Source organism: Tripterygium wilfordii, chromosome 9 (genome assembly GCF_013401445.1).
Source record: "Tripterygium wilfordii isolate XIE 37 chromosome 9, ASM1340144v1, whole genome shotgun sequence".
NCBI classification, from domain to species: domain Eukaryota; kingdom Viridiplantae; phylum Streptophyta; class Magnoliopsida; order Celastrales; family Celastraceae; genus Tripterygium; species Tripterygium wilfordii.
In genome coordinates, this window is record NC_052240.1 from 9,361,072 (window position 1) to 9,381,191 (window position 20,120).

General features: G+C 36.7%; 3 protein-coding genes across 7 annotated transcripts; 2 read left to right on the forward strand and 1 right to left on the reverse strand.

Annotated features, from left to right (window-relative positions):
* Positions 1 to 1,152: 1,152 nt before the first annotated feature.
* On the reverse strand, positions 1,153 to 5,211 carry LOC120006426 (pentatricopeptide repeat-containing protein At4g20090-like). Of its 5 annotated transcripts, none has more exons than XM_038856457.1 (4): positions 3,090 to 5,211; positions 1,943 to 2,725; positions 1,734 to 1,859; positions 1,153 to 1,571 (listed from the first exon to the last, which is right to left on the reverse strand). In XM_038856457.1, the coding sequence occupies exon 1, from the start codon at positions 5,014 to 5,016 to the stop codon at positions 3,334 to 3,336; it is 1,683 nt and encodes a 560-aa protein (XP_038712385.1). In that variant the 5' UTR covers positions 5,017 to 5,211; the 3' UTR covers positions 1,153 to 1,571; positions 1,734 to 1,859; positions 1,943 to 2,725; positions 3,090 to 3,333. The 5 variants fall into 5 exon arrangements, with proteins under 5 accessions (XP_038712385.1, XP_038712387.1, XP_038712388.1 ...); XM_038856459.1 differs by having other exon boundaries at positions 1,943 to 2,008; positions 2,167 to 5,211; XM_038856460.1 differs by having other exon boundaries at positions 1,734 to 1,874; positions 1,943 to 2,008; positions 2,167 to 5,211.
* A 1,462-nt stretch (positions 5,212 to 6,673) lies between these two features.
* On the forward strand, positions 6,674 to 13,163 carry LOC120005103 (gamma-secretase subunit APH1-like). Its single transcript, XM_038854570.1, has 6 exons — positions 6,674 to 6,936; positions 7,543 to 7,698; positions 10,041 to 10,126; positions 11,862 to 11,987; positions 12,258 to 12,385; positions 12,894 to 13,163. Exons 1-6 carry the CDS (start codon positions 6,824 to 6,826, stop codon positions 13,032 to 13,034), a joined length of 750 nt encoding a protein of 249 aa, XP_038710498.1. The 5' UTR covers positions 6,674 to 6,823; the 3' UTR covers positions 13,035 to 13,163.
* Positions 13,164 to 14,724: 1,561 nt separating this feature from the next.
* On the forward strand, positions 14,725 to 16,846 carry LOC120005991 (protein CROWDED NUCLEI 4-like). Its single transcript, XM_038855869.1, has 2 exons — positions 14,725 to 14,906; positions 16,345 to 16,846. The coding sequence occupies exons 1-2, from the start codon at positions 14,725 to 14,727 to the stop codon at positions 16,844 to 16,846; spliced, it is 684 nt and encodes a 227-aa protein (XP_038711797.1).
* Positions 16,847 to 20,120: the final 3,274 nt, after the last annotated feature.

Sequence of the window (20,120 nt, forward strand, 5' to 3'; positions counted from 1 at the left end):
CTTTTGGGGCAAATGTAGGGGAATATTCTCTCAAGGACACGTGGTGCAAGTATATTAGTCATTCCAATAGATTGATCAAATAATTAATAGTGGGCCCACAATATCAGGAATTGTTTTGCAATTAAGTGAGGTAATTTACTGATTGGAGGAGATCCTTAAGGTATTTTTTACTTTAAGCTCTAATTGTGATTACTTTGGTTGGAGATTGTCTTGGAAGCTAACATGAGTGTCGGAGTGTCTACAGTCAAACGACGATCGTCGAGCCCACTAACAATCTTTGTTTTCAGTATAAGGGTAGCCATATCACAGAGGAGCAGTCAGCCGAGCCGAATAGCCCCTAACAACTTTGAGGAGCATTTGGCCAACATGGTGATTAGATTTTATTCACTATAATTATACAAGCCTAATATCATTTTTTTTTCCAAACACTAGATAGGATTAAATTATATATCCACTTATCCAATGATTAACTTATACATTAGATAGCAAAATTATATTATCCTATACGGAGATCCACACGGAGCCTGAAAAGCTTGCTCAGAAGCTTAAGTTCAACGTTGAAAGGCGTACCCAGGGTGTCAAAGTAAGATGAAAAATGGGAGTCCAAGGGAAAGACCCACTAGCCCAACTGAGCTTGCCACCAGGTTTCCAGCACTACCCGACCGATGAAGAGCTTCTTGTTCAGTATCTCTACCGCAAAAGTTGCCGGCCATTCGCACTAGAAATCATTGGAGAAGTTGATCCCTGGGTTTTACCTAGTAAGTGTTGAATACGGAATCCTTATTCAATTTGACATAAATTTGGTGCATTAATGCTCTATTTGATTCATTTTAGATTTATTCATTTTATTATTGGGATAATACCACTTTTGGTTACTGAATAATATCACTCAGTTCAATTCGGTCATCCATTTTTTAAAGATTTCAACTTGAGTATCGAAATTTTAAAATTGTGCCAAAATGTTCACATGGCCAGTTTTCATACTTTCCAATTAGTCAAGCACATGACGTGACTAAAAAAGTCAAATTCAACTGATTTTTGCAGATGTGGCCAGACAAATTGATGACTTGGATATTTATTATATTCTTTAAATAATAAAAAATGACACAGAAAAACAAAGAAAAAAATAAAAATCCAAAAAAGTGAGAAACCTAGAAAAATATTCATCTTTCTATGAATTGGTTTGCCATCTCCGTCAACCTTGTTACTGAAAAAAAATATAATGTAGGAAATTCGTGGCAATATCCATACTGGACTGTTGTAGAGAAAAGCGTCCCTTAATTTAGAGCAAGTTCCCCAAGCATAGAAATTTCTGCAGAAATAAACATAAATCCACTTAAAGGAATAAACATCAATAAGAATAATATGATACCTCCTGTCAGTGAAGACAAAACAAGCCTAAAGTGTTCTGATCCAAATCTTCTCACACAATATCAAAAGTGAGAGTGCCCCATTTGAATTTAACTTAATAGGTAACCTTTCTTGACATCAGTGTTCTTGGCATCATCATTCCTTGGGGTCATTGCTAGGAGCTATTCTCTGCTTTTTCCCATCACATGGGTGGTCTTATCCTGCATAAGTTAACCATGGAAATAATGTTTGATATGTGCAAAAAAAAATATTTGCGTGACATAAGTGACGAGACATGTTATACATCCATAACCCATGAAAAATACGTCTGATATGTCAATTATTGGAAGTGGTACCATTCGAAATTTTAATATCAAACTTACAGGGAATGGAAAACATGAGGAGTTCACATATACAGCATTATAGTGATCAATGCATTGTGATCTGGTCCTGGTTCTAACATGTTCTGCAACATCAGTCCAGTTTCCAAATCCATACATTTCAACGCCCTGAAAAAAATCTGACTGCCATCACTTGCTACAATAACCACCCTTACCCAGGAAATTTGTGATTGATTAAGAGAGAAAATTACCTCTAGAAGCAACATATCTTCATCTGCATTCCAGTCTGGGCAAATAAGTGGGAAAGATAGATTGTCCTGTTTGAGTTAAGGGAACAAACATGAACAATAAAAATGGGAAGAATGCAACCATAAGCCTCTATCAACAGACAGGTTTAAACTGAAGTTATTCTTTCTAGCCAGAGTTGCCTAAAGCCCGAAAGAATTAGTAGTATGAAATGTAGGAACAGCCTCACAGTTTCTCATCACTTCTTTGTTTTTATTTATCTGGTCCAGACTCTAGAGCCGATGGTTCTTGTATTGTCAAACCCTTCATGCACAAGGCATCTAGCTTCCATCTTGCTGCATAACTTAATAGCCAATTCATCTTTTCCACAGCGACAAAGACCGTCATAAATCTCATATCAGATGCCTAAATCAGGAGGAATAGCTCTCTCTCTATCATTTCCTCAAGAACTAGAAGTCCTCCATCATAATCGTCATTCTTGCAAAATGTAGATATCAGCATCATGAGGGTATGTTCATTTGGATGACAACCACTCCTTACCATGATTTTATAAGCTGGAAAGCACGACCTGAGTTCCTCCTCACACATTTTCCCGTTATGCAGAAAAAGTGGAGGTATTTGAGACAAAGTTCTTATCAACTTCTTTAACCAAATATGCAGCTTTCTTGGTCTTACCCTCCTTGTAAAGACCCAAAATCAAGGCATTATATGTCAAGACATCAGCCTTAACTTCTTTCCTCGCCATCTCCTCATAAAGACTGCCACCCATCTCACTATTTCCCACCTCACTGTATCCATTGATCAATGCATGGTAAGTAACAGTGTTAGGAGACACATTGCAGAAGCTAGTTAAAATGGCTCAATCTTAATTTCATGAGCCTACCTACTGATAAACATATTTGATTAAGCAAGGTACACATTCTAGACTCACGTTTTAATTGATCAGCAATAGCAAAGCAGCATAAAAAACAAAAACATTATAAGACATTAACTTTGGTAAACCTCTTATCCCAATCCCTCCAATGAAACAAATATGCCTAGCCAGAATCCCACCATGCTCCAAAAAAATCCACCCAGAAACTGAAAATATACATCAGAAACAAACCTGAGATAGTCCCCTAAATATTTAAAATGACACCAATAATACAGTACCTGAAGCATCGTAATGGTGCTTCTTTTTTAAAGATCTGATGATATAGATTATCTGCACCGTATATTTGAGGTTTATAGAGGCAGCCATTGTGGATAATCATGCACTTGTATGTAGAACCTATAGTATATGCATAAATGGTCTTTTTAAATCTAGAGGGTAAGAATCCCGTGTTTGATTGACCAATCTAGATATACTTGTTGTCCATTGCATATGAAGAATTCAAAATTTGTGTTTCCCGAGTTATCAGACTTTGTCCATCTTCTGTAGCAATTCATCAACAATTTTGAAACTGCCATGCTGTTGAAATGCATGTTCACAAGCATTCCCCACATATGTTGGTGGGCAGAAGCCCCTATCAAGCATCGATCTTAACTTTTCATACACAACCTGTAACTGACCCATTTTACAGTGTTTAAGCAAGATTTGCGATTCCAGCTTCCCTTTCAATTTAATAGACAGATCCTTCTGCCCACATTCTCTCAAAAGTTTATCCACTAAGGAATATGTGTGAAAGTGTAGAATCCAACCCAACCCCAACATATCTATCAATATATCATAAGCACCCTCCCAATTCCTAGCTTCTCCATAAGCATGGACTAAAGCAGTATAAGTAACATTATCCGGAAGACATCTTTTCTTATTCATAATTTCAAAAACCCTTTGAGCCTCATCCAAACACCCCAATTTGCACTGCATGCAAAGTATAGAATTATAAACTACTAACTTGGGCTTTAAGCCCTTTGAAAGCATTCTTTGAAACAAATGGCTCGCTTCCTTCACCAAACGCTTTTCACATAAGGCTTGTATGACAACAGAGTAACCCTCTTCCACACAATTGTGCTTCTTCTCCTCCACAATTTTGAGGACCTCAAGAGCCTCATCCACCATCTGCAATCTGCAAAGCTCATAGATGAGCCTGCTTATAACATAGGTACTCGGCAACAAACCCAAGGAATGAACAGCCCAAAACACTCCAAGGGCTGGCTGTATAGCACCACTCTGCACACCCACATTCGGAACTAAAATTGTAAAGGGCCTACGAGCATCCTTCACTCTAACTTTCTCAATAGCACCTTCCTTTGCACTCAATGAACACAAATCAGCAATAAGAGCGTTCACAGCAGACCGAGTTGGAACCAAACCCACACGACCCATTTCATGGAAAACTTGAAGGACAGCCTCATACCTTCCAAACTTACACAATCCGACAAGGACATTACTATATGAATATGTATCAGGCCATTTAATCTGATGAAATATATCAAGAGCAACATCAATTAATTCCCCCGATGTCTCCTTTTTACAGAGCACATAGAGCATATTATTGTACACATAATTATCAGGCTTACAGTGAAACATAGTTTCCATTTCCTGAAACAAGCAAAGAGCCTCTCGAACCCTCCCCTGCCTACCCAAAAACCGGATGCAAATTGAGAACACACGACACGAAATATTTCTCTTATGAGAAAACACTGTCACCAGCAGGCACTTCATATCATCAAAAAGTTTCCTCCTACCCAAGAAATCAGCCATGTATTCTATCACACAGTCATCAAATTGAAAACCCATTTGGGAACCAGCCCAAGAAAAGAACTCTATTGTCCTAACCCTCCCTAATTGCCTATAATTCATCAAGATTTGAAGCACAATATCAGAATTCAGCATCTCTTTGTAATCATACAACAAAATTTCAAGGTTTGGTGTTTGATTGGCATTGTGAGATAGCAGAGAACAGATTGCAGAAACGAGGGAGGAACTTACACTTGGTGAGACCTCCCGATGGTTTCGAAGTATCAGTGAGGTGGGTGGGTTATTGGTATGAGTTGGGCAATCTGAGAATGGAGAGGACAGAATAGCAGCGAAGAACTTGGAAAGACTTGAAGAGCGAAAGGAAGCTCCATGGGGAGTACCTGTCCTGCAAAGCATCACTCAACTTTCAGAACTGTTCGCCACAGCGATGAGAGAGTGAGAGGCGTTCTGCTATTGCTTGGTCTCTGTAGTGTGCTTCGAATCCGGTCCAAACGGTCTTGTAGTTGTCTCCATAAATTTTCCATACCAGAGCAAACATCTTTTTATCTGTCATGGACTTCGGCGATACAGCAACTCTCAACCCTACCCAAAAGCCAAAATGGGGGAAAATCATCCCTGCAGGTAGTTAGGGCAATTGCAATGGTAGATAATTATTGGGCCAATAAAGATGTTGTCTTATGTTGATGTGGTTATATTGTAAAATGTGTTTTGCTTATATGATTGTATTGAGAGAAGTGTTTTGCTGATGTGGATGTATTGGTATTTGGTGTTTTGGTGGTGTTTTGTTGTGGATAATATGGAGGAATGAAATGTTGTTGGGTTGAGGGAAGAGAAAGTGTATAGAAATTTGTGTTTTGCTGATGTGACTGTATTAGAATACGTGTTTAACTTGATTTTTTGTGTAATAGAGGTGGAACTCAAGATTAATTAACTTTATTAGGGACATTTCCGCTTAAACCATTACAAGTGCCCCTAGTTGGTGTCTTGGTGGTTGTGGTAAATGTTAAAGTCAAATAACGGGCTCAATGGGCTGAGCTAGGCTTTAATTTTGGGGGGTTTTTGTCCGTCAGGATAAAAACTAAAAATTGTATTCAAATAAGGAAAACTTAAAAAAAAATTTAAAAAAAAGGGACAAAATCTATCAACTTATAAAAATACATTCTCTCATTCTTCCTCCTTCTTCCTTGCTCCACCATATCGAAAGTTGGTCATCTGTCCATCATTTTTAACAAGTCAATTACCGAAATGAAGCTCTAGGGTCAACTCGATCAAAATTCAACCATCACCCGGAGCCGATTATCATTTGAGTTGCCGGAAAAGCTTCGTGAAATCACAACCACCATTTGAAAAAGAACTAGATCCGACCAATATGACCAACGCCGACGACTATCAATGCCCTCACTCAACTCCACAGATCAAGACGCATCACCTATGAGGTTTTATTGTTTTTTCGAACTCTTTTTCTTCTGAAATAAAATATAAATCTGTAGATATAATATCTGTTTCGGATCCGTTCTGATATGTTATCTGTTTCGAAACTTCAAACAGATAACATTTCATTAAAGACATAATATTTTAACAAGACAAATAACATTTAGCAAGACAGATAATATTATGACAGATATCAAATTAATCGAAACAGATAACATATCATTCGTAGTCTGTAGATCCCAAAAAACCACGAAAATCATCATAGAAAATGTCGAAAATAATGATGTGATGACAAATCGAAGGAAAACAACAAGATCTAAGGGTTATGTGGTGAGTATGAGTAGATCTAGTTCGAATACAATAAAAATCAGGATGAAAAATCACTAAAAGATGCATAGAACTCTCGAATATAAAAAAAAATCGGGATGAATCATGTGCAAGAGGAATATGTCATGTTTGAGAATGAAGATGAGAGTATTTTAGACAATAAAAATATATATTTTAATTTTTTATCTTTTTTGAAATATTAATTCAAATTTTATGAATTTTATGGAATAAGATTTTAATATTGTCTTTCTTGAAAGATTAGTCTTTAATTTTCCCTTAATTTTGTTTCACGAGCTAAGTCGGGTCTCCTCGGAAAGCAACGAGCCGAGCCTAAAACTTGTGAAAGCCTGGTTCAGCAGGACCCGCTTTCATTCATTAGAACTTACTCTTCTTCACTCTTCTGCTTCTGGGGACTCTGCCGACGAGAAGAAAAGCGAGGAAGGAAATGACGGTAGCGGCTGGGATCGGGTACGCCTTGATAGCGCTTGGACCGTCACTCTCACTCTTCGTCTCTGTTATCTCTAAGAAGCCCTTCTTGATCCTCACCGTCCTTTCCAGGTATACGCACTCCACTTCTTAATCTCTCTATTTTTGTTTGCTTTTGAGTTGATTTTGTTTCATCAAAAATTGTCCGACAAGAAATTCGGAAAACGAGTGATACTTTGCTGTAATCATGTTCTGGTTCTGATAGGTGAAGTAGATCATTTGCACCATTTTAGGGGTTTCTCTCACTTGTTTGTATATAGCCTGTACTTTGGGTAAACTGAAGTGTAGCAAGTAACTGTGCACAATGCCTACTAATGACTCTGAGTTTAGTTAATTGAGTTTCTTCTCCTCAATTAATCGAAGTATCGAACTCTACTGGAAGTCCTTGATTGATTGATGGCGAGGAAGGAAAATGGGATGGGTAATTCTCACTGTTTTAAGTTTTTCTTTTGTAGTATGAAATTTTCAATTACTTGTACGCTTTACTGACGTCTGTCAAATTCAGGTTTTGCATCCTGAACAGAACCTAACCGACATGTACACAAACATGTATATGAGCCCTATTCAGTGTTTGCATGGAATATAAGTGAACTAGGCTTTTCAATGACGACAATACAATGATTTCTTCGCTAGAAGTGAAATTTTTTGCAAGACTTAATTCAATTTTAATTGATGCAGCACACTGTTATGGCTTATAAGTTTGATTATTCTATCGGGAGTATGGAGAGCCTTTCTTCCCCTAAAATCAAACACATGGTGGCCTTATGCAATACTGATAATGACATCTGTTGCCTTTCAAGAAGGGTTGCGCCTTCTTTTCTGGAAAGTTTACAAGTAAGTTGATACCCTGGATATTTCTGATTCGATTATGTGATATCTTTTATCTGCTTAATGTTGAATTGAATGCCACTCTGAACTTGTGATTCGCCCCTCATAGGAATGGTCCTTTCAGCTTCTACAGCACCACCTCGGCAATTCTTTTTGCTTCTTAAGTTTTATTTTTTGGATTCAAGAGGAATCAATTGAGTAGTTTGCAAATATTTAAGTACACAACACATAGTAGTGAGCCTGATTATTAACCTGTAAATAGCTTTGCTGTTGATCATGCTTAAGTCATTTAAATGCCAATGAATTTTTAATTACTGCATTTTCTCCTTTTCTATTGGAAATGATTAATGTGCCTTCTGGAGTAGTTTTGTTTTTCTGGCGACAGTAAAATATCCATGATTAATATGCCTTCTGGAGTAGTTTCGTTTTTTTTTTTTAATAAGTTAGATTAGATGACGGGACTTGATAAACTATGAAGTAGATAGGGTCTTTTTCTTCTTTTGGAACACATTTTAATAATAACTATTTACTAAGCTGCTTTCCTAGCAATGAATTTCATGAAGTTGATAGCTTGTGAATGCACCCTAAGCTCTTGCATAAGATATCTACTTTCTTCTGAGGTAGGTAGGTAAAACCTCACTACGTGCTCTTGACTAATTGTAATCTCTTTCGTAGAGTAATATCATCGTATCAAATCGAATAATCATTTGGCTGATTCAATGACGGAATTCCTGGATGGACATTGCCCGATAAAGTGCACTTAGTTTTAAGCCCATGCAGGTCATGGGCAAGACACTTGCTCGAAATTCCACAATACCAGCTAATTTGTCCGTATTATCCGCATCTCGTTCAGCCCTCGTCTCACCTTTTCTTCACTGAGTTAATGTGTGACATTGAAACAACATTTTAAAAACCTCTTAAGCTGGGGAAGTATCCTGTCAATAATCATCAACTAGAATATAAATTCTGATAGATGCAGCTGTCCATGAGTCCATGACTTTCAAATATCTACAATTGGCTCTTTATCCAACAATTATGCCAGAAGCCACTGGTGTAGATAATCAAACACCTTCTAGTTCTAAATATTCAACTCAGCCCAGGAATTCTGATTCATGATCTGGAGTTGCCTTCGTCTGCCATCAGACTAGAATCCAAATTGTGTCCCCTTTACAGAAGGATTTTGAAATAGACGCTGTTTATAAAGTCTTTTCAGTTCATTGGCAAACATGTTAGCTAACAACTCATATACGTTACTTCCTGGAAAAACCAACAGAAAGTTCTTGAAATCCTGTTACCTGGAATTATAGGATTAATGTAATTGAACTGCTTTTTAAACCTGTCAACTTGATGAAGCCCCTGAAAAAATTTGCAATGTCCATAATCAGTCAAGAGAAAAAACAATCAGGATGTGGTGCTTCTCACTTTCCTTTTTAAGCTACATATCTCTGCTGCAATAGGCCGGACCAATCAATTACGCTATGCATTATACGTACTTATAATGCGACTGAGTATTATAATGAATAGGTGCCATATGTATGCCCACAAACTATATTAAATAGGTGCTTTGATAGTTAATCTAATTGGAAAATCCTCTCTTTGACTTTTTCTTTTGAACTATGAATCTTACTTATACACGTATTAGGATCTTAATTTCCAACTACAGAAAAATTCCAATTATGGAATCATTCTTGAAGAATCATATGGATGATGGATCAATCTGGTGAAAATGGAGCACATGCACTGTTACTAAATGTGTAAACCAAAAAAGAGAACAGAAGTTTGCAAACAGTTTGACGGCCAGCTCTTAGCAGCAGTAAGCCACCTTTCTATAAAATGATTGAGAGAAGATTCTTGATCTCTAAAGATTCTACATAATCTTTACTTCCACTGTGGCCTGCAAGTTGCTTAGGGGATGAACTGGAAAATCCTTGTGTTTTGGTCTTGCCCAAGAGACACCAGCTCTAAACTCTGAGTTTCTTTACCTATTACACAATCTATGCTAATAAGACTCCGCATAATTTACCAAAATTTCCTGGTCCAATCACAAAAAAATCTTAGGATTTAGGTGGCAGACAATCTCTTCAGTTCTTTGACTTCTATGGAATTATGTAAAAATGGGTAGGAAAGTTGGACTCATTGGAATATACACTATAAACAAACTGGAAGGGAATTAATAATTCTTATTTTAGAAATGCCATTATTAATATATGCAAAGACGTATTTATGTTTCTACAATCATACATATGCATTTGTAGACAATGAGCTATTTGTTGGCACTAATTTTTCTTTGTATATGGTAGGATATAATGTTGGGTTTCCTTATATTTGCTTTGATGAATTTTGTATAGGAGATTGGAGGATATATTGGATGCTTTTGCTGACAGAGTCTCGAAACCACGCTTATTTTTGACTGATAAAATGCAAATTGCTTTAGGTAAGCCTTCCTGCAGTTTAAGGGGCTTCACATTCTTCTTTACATTGCTATATTTTCCAGTCCCTGTAAGAAGAAATTTTCATGATTGCTGCCCTGTTATTATTGTCCTTTGAAATTCATTACTCCTAATTGCTTACCCATTTCAAGTAATGTCCAAGCTAATTGTAGTTGTTGCACTTTGTTCATTCACTCACAAGGACTGCTTCCATCTTTGGGTACTATCTGTCATTGACTTGCACTTGTAAATCCATTTAGATAAAGATCATGCAATTTGGTCTCAAATTCATTTGGTTTGTTTGTAGGTATTCGTTTGGGCTTTTTTCTTTTGTGATTCAGATACGTTTCTGTGATAAACAATTAGGCCTATTCCAATTTTGCCTCCCATTTGTTTGATGCAACTGGTGCACGTGATGGACAGTGACAATGATGTTATTCTTTGATCTTATGAGATTGAAAAATCAAATTAAGGATCCTGTGCATGCGTGTGATTGGTGATTGGGGGGGGGGGGGGAGGGGGGGAATTGGACTGTAAATTCCCTGAAAAAGTATACTATTTGTAGTATACTTTGTACCAGTACCAATGACCCTAACGGCAGTTTCATTAGAAAAATGCTGTTGGGGAAATGTAGATTCCTAATCTGGTATGGGGAAAAATGAACTTCCTGATACTATTGTTAGCAACAAGACTTTCTAAGGTAGGTTTATAAATATAATTAAAATTGAAAATGAATATAATTGACTCAAATCATAACATAACTAATAAATACCGCCCTGAAATTTAGAGTGTTCATTATGGGGAACAAAAGGTAAATCTAATAATTGAATTCCAGCACCAGAAATGACCTCAGATAAAAAGTAAAAAGATCATTAAGTTGATTCCTCTGACCCAAATCCAAAGCCCTTGTACACCAAAATCTTACTTTCACAATACTTAAGAATTTCTGACAGTGGAGAAAAACCCTTGTTCTGAATTACAGAAGCACCCTAAGGTGATGCACTGGCACAAGGTTGGCTTGAATTTTATTTTGGCACCATAGATTGTTAGATTACAATTTGATTTCCTTCATTTGTGACCTGGAGAAAATTGTGGCCCCAAACTCGTTGTAGGTTGTGCATGTCCCAACTCCTGAGGGGCTGTCTGCTGGCATGGGAACCAATTGACTTCAAAACTATGCATGTCTTGAATGGCTATCTGATAGTGGGACTATCTTCAAGATTCTAACTCCCACTAAAAATGTGAGAGATGGCTCCTTTGTGCTGTGTATGTCCAATTTGGTCTGCTTATTGGAAGGACAGACTGGTAAAAGTTAGCAGAAGACACTATAAACAAAACTCTCTAAACTACCTGACCTGAGATGATCCTGTACAAGGACCCAATAAAAGCATATCCCAAAAAACAAAGAAAACCTATATTGATCTCTTGATCTCTTCAGTCTGATTCTTGGTTAAACTTATATTAAGAATACATGGTATGTTAGGCAGTCAATTCAACGAAGATCAAATCAAAGCTTTATACTGATCTGGCATGTTGATTGAATGAGCAGCACGAAGTAAGTATTCTACTCATATGTTGCCCTATGATATGCCATCGCTTTCTGTTCTTGAATCTTGATGTTTGTTTCTTCATAGGACACCTTTTGGGAGATAGGTCATTCCTATTCTCAACTTCTTTTTTCTTGACATGTTTTATTTAAAATAATAAATCCACTAATGTTATTTCGTCAATTGCTTGCAGCTGGTGGTCTAGGTCACGGTGTGGCGCATGCTGTGTTTTTCTGTCTCAGCCTTCTAACACCAGCATTTGGTCCGGCAACATTCTTTGTTGACAAGTGTTCACAGATGCCCTTTTTTCTCATTTCTGGTAGGTAATTATTTTTCGTACTAGGCACATGCTCTCGTGTTTTACTTTTTCTGATAATTATACCATGAAGTTAGTTTTAAAACATATTTATGCGAACGGCTTAAGTTTTTCTTTTGGCCACGTGCTTGTATAATAGGATCAACGGAATTTTCAGTGTGGATTTTAATGATTATTCAAGTTTAGAATCATTTGAAGTGGGTATTTGATTTATTGATCTTGAGTGCTGATTATTATAAATCTTTTGGACTGCTTTTGTCTTATTCATTGCAGCGATCATTGCTCTCGCATTTGTAACAATTCACACATTCTCAATGGTCATTGCTTTTAATGGCTATGCAGAAGGGAATAAAGTGGACCAACTTTTTGTTCCTATAGTTCATCTAATTGCAGGAATGCTGGTAAAAGCCTGTTCTGAGTTCTGACTCTATATCTTCATGACATGCCATGCAGTATTTTTGTCTGATTAATGAATTTGTTTTTAACCTTCACTTGCTCAACACAAATGGAAACTCATACAAAACCAGTGGACATCTAAATTAAATTAGAGTTATGGATCTTTCATTGAATATTTATTCATACATATGGTTTTGAATTTAAATTATCAACTGGTCATCTTACGTTGCACTTACATAGAAACTGGCATCTCAAGGTTTCCATACATATATCCATCATGCCCTCTAGAATATATCTAATAATAATAATTAGGGTATACTAGTCTTTTATATGGGTTGCAGTTCAATTGGCTGAAAGCCTGAAATAGTTTTCATGTTACTTCTTATTGTGTTTTTTCATAGTCTTTCGCATTGTTTGAAGAGTTTTTATGATGTTATTTGAGTGGATAAATCTTGAATTCACTGGTTGAGTTGAGTGGGGCATACTAATCCTCTGTATTGGTCTTCTCCTTAGACACTGGTGAATTTCGCATCTGGCGGTTGCGTTGTTGGGATTCCTCTCCTGTATTTTATGGCTATTTGGACCTTAATGCATTGTGGGAAGATGGTTTGGGGAAGAGTAACAGAAAATCGAAGCAGACATGGTGCTTCATAGTGGCAACTAACTTCAATTTGATCCCCTTCTCCTGAACTTTTAGTCCAGTGGTGTCGTCGATATATACAAAACTGTGTAAATTACATTGAAGTGAATGCTTTCAAGTCAGAAGCCATATATTTTCTTCCATATCCTCTAATTTTCTGTTGTTGGGTAATGTATTTGGGGCATGTGTACCGGGGAAATCTTACCGAGAGGGTGCGTATTGTCTCAAAAAGAGAGCGACTTACTCCGTGCCTCAACCTTGTCGCCCTCTCTTGGTGTGGTTCAAAAGCAACAATTATCGAAAACTCTTTTCAGCAACATCATCAACAATTGGAGACAATATGTTGATATGGAGAGTGTTGGTGAAAGCTTGCCCAATGCTGTCGATAACCAAACTGGTGACCTTAACTGTCTCTTTCGCTCACCAATCATAAAATGTGGCGACAAAAGAATGGAAGACTTTCTTTTATTACTATTTTAAACGTGGCTTATATTTTGATTGAGAAAAATCCAAAGAGAAAGAAAACTGAAAATATGTGCAGTGCGACAGAGAAAAAATTGAGCATGAAAAAGCTGAGAAAAAAATGAGAGATCACCAATACAGTAAAACTCTCTATGATTATTATATGATCAAACTTATTTTTCTGCAAAGAAAATTTGAAGAACCTATCAATGGAAATATGATGGTGAAGAGATGGGATCGAAGAAGTATTCTTATAGCTACTATTTTAGGTTTTAAATGGTGAACAACAAATCCATTAGATGGAGCCTATGGCCTTTAGATGCTTGATTTATGTAGATGAACAAATAGAGGTAGCTTGTTATGATCTCTCAAGTTATCATTCGAGCATATTACTTAGTTTTAATTGTTAGTTGACCGTTAGGTTTTTGTCAATTTTAACAAAAACAATTAAGGTTAGCTGGGTGGTTATTTTGTAACTAATTGTACAGCTGTTAGCTGTTATAAGCAAAGATTAGAGAAATGTAATGGCGGTTATTGAATGAAAACGAAGTATCAACTTCACGTGTGTTCTTCATGTTTCTCTCTGTAATCTTCTTCTTTCATTAAAATTAATCTCCAACAGTAACAGTTGTTTCCTAGCACATTAGCAAAATAAAAGGGGCTTTTACTGGCATGGGATGAAAAAAGAGATTAAGCATATTATGGCAGTTTGCCCTACTTGTCAATAAAATAAATATGAGACTATGTCACCTCTTGGTTTGCTACAACCTTTGCCAATTCCAAAACAAATTTGACAACACATTAGCATGGACTTTATTGTGGGCTTCCTGTATGCAGAGGTAAATTATAATGGTAGTGATTGATAGACTTACAAAAATAATAGTCATTTTGTGGCTATGCCACATCGATATGCAACTGTTGGAGTTGCTCACATATTATTTTAAAACATCTTCAAGCTCCATGGGATGCCAACAACAATAGTTAGTGACAGGGATATTGTTTTTATTAGTTCATTTTGGAAGGAGTTTTTTCACCTACAGGGTTCAAAATTGTGTATGAGCTCTGGGTACCACTCCTAGAGTGATGGCTAGACAGAGATGACCAATAGATGCCTTGAAATATATCTGGGATGCTTTGCTAGCTTGCAGCCAAGATAGTGGATTTAGTGGTTGCCTTGGGCTGAGTGGAGCTTTAACACTTCATATCTTATAGCCACACAAGCAACTCCTTTTGAATTAATGTATGGCTACCAACCACCTCAAGTCATTCACATATGAATTACGTACAGCAAAGCTAAATGTTCTGGAGAAGGTTGTTTTGGAGAGGGATGGAACGTTAGATATGCTAAGGCACAATTTCAAGTTGGCTCAAGAAAGGATGCAACATCAAGCAAATAAACATAGAATTGTTCGTGTGGAGAAGGGGTAGTTGTTATGATCTCTGAAGTTACCATTCAAGCATATTACTTAGTTTTAATTGTTAGTCAAATAATTGTTAGTTGACTATGGGAGTTTCTGTTAGTTTTAACGAAAACAATTAAGGTTAGCTAGTGGTTATATTTATAACTAATTGTACAGTTGTTAGACGGTGATTGGTGGTAGTAGTTGTTATAAGCAAAGATTAGATGAATGTAATGACAGTTGTTGAATGAAAATGAAGTATCAACTACAAGTGTGTTCTTTGTGTTTCTCTCTGTAATCTTCTTCTTTCATTCCATATCTTGCTGGGTTTAGGTTAGAAAGAGGTTTATCATAGCTGCCATTATTGATAGACTATCCGAATCTTGAAAGGAATTTGGGAGGATTTTGCGTCAAAATCAAAAAGAGACTACTCGATTTTTGGGTAGAAGAGGAATACAAAAATCAAGACAAAAAGTCCGATGTTAATAAAAATTGCAATCCTTTTGATGGTGAGAAGAAAATTCTTGTTGGTGATTCACTGATTCTCCTATCAAACTTGTACTTGGCTATGAGAGGTTCAACTCATATTTACTTCTTGTTGTGTCTTGATGCTCAATGAAATTTGGCATGCTTCTGAATGTTAAAATCATATATATCTCACATCGGTTCGGATAGGTAAAACTCATCTCTTACATTCAACAAAATCTTTTTCCTAAGTATAGTGAGTTGGGCTTTGACCTGTAGTAACTGGGTTACTCAGTAAGTTGGGCTTTGTCCTTAGTAGTTGAGCTCAGGAGGAAAAAAATTATGTGGCCCAATATGAGAATCTACACCCCCATACATCCCAATTATATTGTTCTCTTTGGGGTTCCGATTCCTATGTCAGATTACTCTCACTGGTTCGTTCCTCCCAAGCCCAGCGATTGGGCCAAGGCCCAAGTCAGAAGTCATTAAGTTTAGGGAAAATACCTAATTGATTGTTTGAAGGTGGGCTTTACAATATATACCCATTGGAAGACCTTCATCTTACCGATGATGTGGTATATATGTCTTTAACACTCATATCAGAAAAAAGAATTTGATTTCTTCTTTTCTCTTTAATAAGGCTAGTTTTAAATAGTTTTTGAATCATATCAATATGTTCTTTTGAAAAATGAAATGTGTGTAGGAAAAAGGCTATGCGTGAGATGACATATTTAAACTCAATGGAGAAATGAATGAAATTTCTTTTGTTTTTGCTTACATACTTTTTGTGTAAATATTTGGCATGCTTGCTTTAGCATATTTCATATTAATTCTGAATATTTTGAAAGCATGATTAATTTAGGTTTCATTCCTAAACTTCAAAATAATTTTTGAAAAATGTAAAATTTGTACCATGAGTAAAATAACAATAGAACCTTTAAAAAGCATCATTTGAAAAATTAAATTCCTTGATTTGGTTCTCGCCAATAAACTTGAGGTCGAGATCTTTGACCTGCATCATCACATGGAGAACGCATTTGGCTTCCAAGAATGAGCAAATTAAAGCCTTTGTTGATGCAATTGAAATCATGCACAAGCATGATCAGGCTGTCAATGTATCTACTTTAGTTGAAGTTAGGAAATGTGCGGAGTGTTTGAAAAAGACTCTAGGAATTGAGAAAGAATGTATTTCTAGTCTTGAGATACCCTTGCATGAGATGCGTGCAAAATGTATTGAAACAAAGGTTTTATCTGATAATAAATTAGCTAAAGCCCGAACCATGGTAGAAGATGCTCAAAAGAAGTTCATTGAAGTTGAAGCAAAAACGCATGTCATAGAGTCTTTGCATACAGAGGCCACCCGATATCATTGTGTTGTTGAAAGAAAATTGCTTGAGGTTGAAGTATGTGAAGATGATCTGACGCTTGAGAGACAATCTATAAGTGATAGACAAAGGTTTTACAACAAGGACAATTGTTTGATGGACAAGCATTGCTGAGGCAAAGGGAGGATTACACTTTCAATAAATCTTGAGAACTCAGTCAGTTGTAGAAAAAGTTAGAGGCCTCAATAGAGAATATTGAGGAGCAATGCCAAGCACTAAATGAGTAGACATCTAATTTGGAGCTGAGTGTGGTTTCCTTGTCAAAAAAGAGGAGGTGATTGTTGAGAAGGAAGTTTTACATCTACTTATTTTGCAAGAGAACATTGCAAGTAAAGAATCCAAAGAAATAAGAAACACTATAGCTGATCATGAAGCTATCTTGAGAACATGGAAGTCTAAATTTGAAGCTAAATTAGAGAGAAAGTGTAAATTGGTTGAAGAATGAATTTGTCGCCAAGAGAAGAGCTTGAGAGTTGAGGGATATTGATCTAAACCAAAGGAAAGACCTGCTTTTGAAAAGAAAAACATGACTTGGTGGTTCAGTCAAAGTCTGTAGTATAAAAAGAGAGATGTTGCTGAAAAGTCGAATCATCTGTTGGAAAAAGAAAGAAGTTTGAAGGATGCCTAGAAAGTTTTTGAGCTTAAGAAATTGCTCTTACAAGGTGAAAAAGAAGAACTTGTTAAAATGAAACTAATCTTTAGGAGTTATTGGCTTCTCTGGAAGAAAAAAAGAAGCAAGGTGATTATGGTAAGGAGAAAATGATATATGGAAGAGTCTTAGTTCTTGAGCCATGACTTTGGAAAAGGTAGATACATGCATTGCTTGTTCATTGAAGTCAATAATTAACTAGATTGCAACTTCTTATTTTGAAAATGATAGTGCCATATCGACACTTGAAGTTCATGTTGCTTCTTGGAGTCTTTTGAGGAATGCAAAAGGTGTTTTGAACATTGGTGGATTTGGAGATATTGTTGGTTTCAAGGGAATGATATTGGCTGACAAATATATTAGAGAGAAAAATGTCTCTTATTTGGGAATATGTTTGGGCATGCAAGTTTCAGTCATTGAATTGGCTAAATTAGTTTTGCGTTTGGGAAGAGCTATTTTGTGGATTGCTAATGATGCTATTGATTTCCCATTCGATTCTGGAGGATTCAAATATCATATTGGCTTGAGCTTAGCCTATGAAGAAATCAACACGCTTTCTCTGACTTCCAGTTTTGAAGGTTTACAATTTGCTGTTATTCTTGAGGACAATGACGGTTTTCAAGGGAGGGGTAGTTGATATGAACCTACTTATCTTACGTGGTTCGTTTAATGATGTGGCTAGTTTAAGTCGGTTTAATTTCATATAAATACTTGTATTAGTAATGTAACAACGGTAGTTTATGAATGATAATGAAATGGAGGTTTTCTTCACATGTGTTCCTTAGGTTTTTCTCTATAACTTCTTGTAGCTTCTTCTCTATTGTTGTAGCTAGGTTCAAGGTTGAAAGGGGTTTAACACAGGCAACCGAGGATGGCCTTTTGAGTCATGAGTGATTTGGCAATTGGAACGAGTTGTGGCTCAAGGTGCTGAGTTTTCAATTATTGGATTTTCTCAAAGAAGTTCTTAGTTGGATCGGAGATCGTTCTTTTGTTCGAATTCCAGTAATGGAGAAAGCTGGTGAGCTGGCGGTAGAGGAGGAGGTGAAATTGGTCTCTATAGAAAAAATAATAATTGATAACATTTTTTCCCTAAATCTAAAGCGAGAGAGATAGGGGACTGAAATTGTTTACCTAAAATTGTGTGAAAATAATTAAATCTCAGCCATCCATCTCATCAAATTGTTGAGATTCAATATATTAAATCAAATCCCAAATCACCTTCCAAAGACCAAATCGTTCTAATTCTCTATTTTACTCATTTCCTCCCAAAATTGGTCCTTTATCACAACACAAGCAACGACTACTCTCATACTACATAACCATGGGAACTAGTAGTAAATACAAATGAATCAAGACTAGTACTAGAAGAACAACTCAGTGATAACTAAATATCACTGATCCAGAGTTACAATCACTATAATATTCATAACAACAATGAAAGGGAAATAGCATAAAAGGAACACCTATTCGAGAGAGGTGGCTCTTCAGAGTTCTATACAATTCAAACATTCAACAATCCTTACCCTAATGACAAAATAGTTTTATGTGTTGTAAATCAATAGAACCATCATAACCATCAAATCTCCTCCATCATGCAACGGCTCTACTTGCGATAGTAAAAGTAAGATAAAAGTAGATTAGTTGTATATCCTAAACGATGTCACGACTCTTCGCTCCTGAATCCACCTCAATCAATTGAAGCAGTACACCATATCTTCCAATTCTTTGAATTTATCATAACTCGTTGAAGAAATTAGCGCCTCTAAAGGTGGTTGCGACCCTACCAACTTGCAGTTGTTGCCCTGGTACACAAACTCTATGGTGAGGGTTCAAAAATTCAAATGCACAACTTCAAAGTTTCTAAGCCATTATACATTGAGAACCAAGTCACTGCCTCATAAAGGAAAACCCCAAAATCCATATAGGACTGCAACTTTTATAGGCTGAACAACACACCTAATGTCTTCCTTGACTCTCTAACTCATCATCATTTGCTATCTTGATTGGTACATGGGCATGTGGGTGGAGCACTAGTTGAGTCTTTTGTGAAATGGTGGGATTGATAAAATTGTGAGTAGATTCGATGTCGATTATGACCACAAATTTATGGTTTCCAATTTTATAGATCCAGTGTCAATTAAGACCATGAATTGATGGTTTCCAATTCTGCCTATTAGCCTCATCATGCAGGGTGCTTAAGACCCAAATGGAGAATGTAAGGAGATCTCTGGCTCAATAGTTGGTGTGCCAGCAACCATTATTGATTCTCATGGATTGTCTCTTTGTTCCTCCACTAAAGGCATACTATACTTGCACTTTATGCAAAGTTCTTTGGGTATAAGAGTGTCCTCTTGAGCCTCTATTATGAAGAGTTTTGGATTTGGACATTTATGAGTGGTGTCCATTAAGCATCACAACTATAACACAACCCCTTTTACCTCTTATCTCGCATCTATTGAAATGTCATCCATTGGACCGCAACCCCTTTCAGAGGGAAAATGTGCTTGGAAGGTTCAAGGAAATTGGAGCGGGCCCCCGTTGGTGGTGGAGTAGTGACACTTGAGGGTGGATTAGAAGTCATCCTATACCCTGGATATGACAAAGAGAGTACAGATGGTGGTGCCGATAGCTAGAGAAAGTGTGTAGGACAAGAGTTGGTTGGTTTTAGTCTCCAAATGGTGAGGTGTAGTACCCAATTGTGGTCTACAAAATTTCTGTCTGGTAACTTGCAGCGTTGCT

Bases quoted from the DNA above. Each gene is read 5' to 3' on its own strand.
- LOC120005103 (XM_038854570.1), top strand. From the start codon at position 6,824: ATGACGGTAGCGGCTGGGATCGGGTACGCCTTGATAGCGCTTGGACCG. The intron at 6,937-7,542 runs GTATACGCACTC...TAATTGATGCAG, and splicing joins ATCCTCACCGTCCTTTCCAG to CACACTGTTATGGCTTATAA. The intron at 12,386-12,893 runs GTAAAAGCCTGT...TCTTCTCCTTAG, and splicing joins ATCTAATTGCAGGAATGCTG to ACACTGGTGAATTTCGCATC.
- LOC120006426 (XM_038856457.1), bottom strand. From the start codon at position 5,016: ATGCTTTGCAGGACAGGTACTCCCCATGGAGCTTCCTTTCGCTCTTCA.
- LOC120005991 (XM_038855869.1), top strand. From the start codon at position 14,725: ATGGCTACCAACCACCTCAAGTCATTCACATATGAATTACGTACAGCA. The intron at 14,907-16,344 runs GTAGTTGTTATG...AATAAACTTGAG, and splicing joins ATTGTTCGTGTGGAGAAGGG to GTCGAGATCTTTGACCTGCA.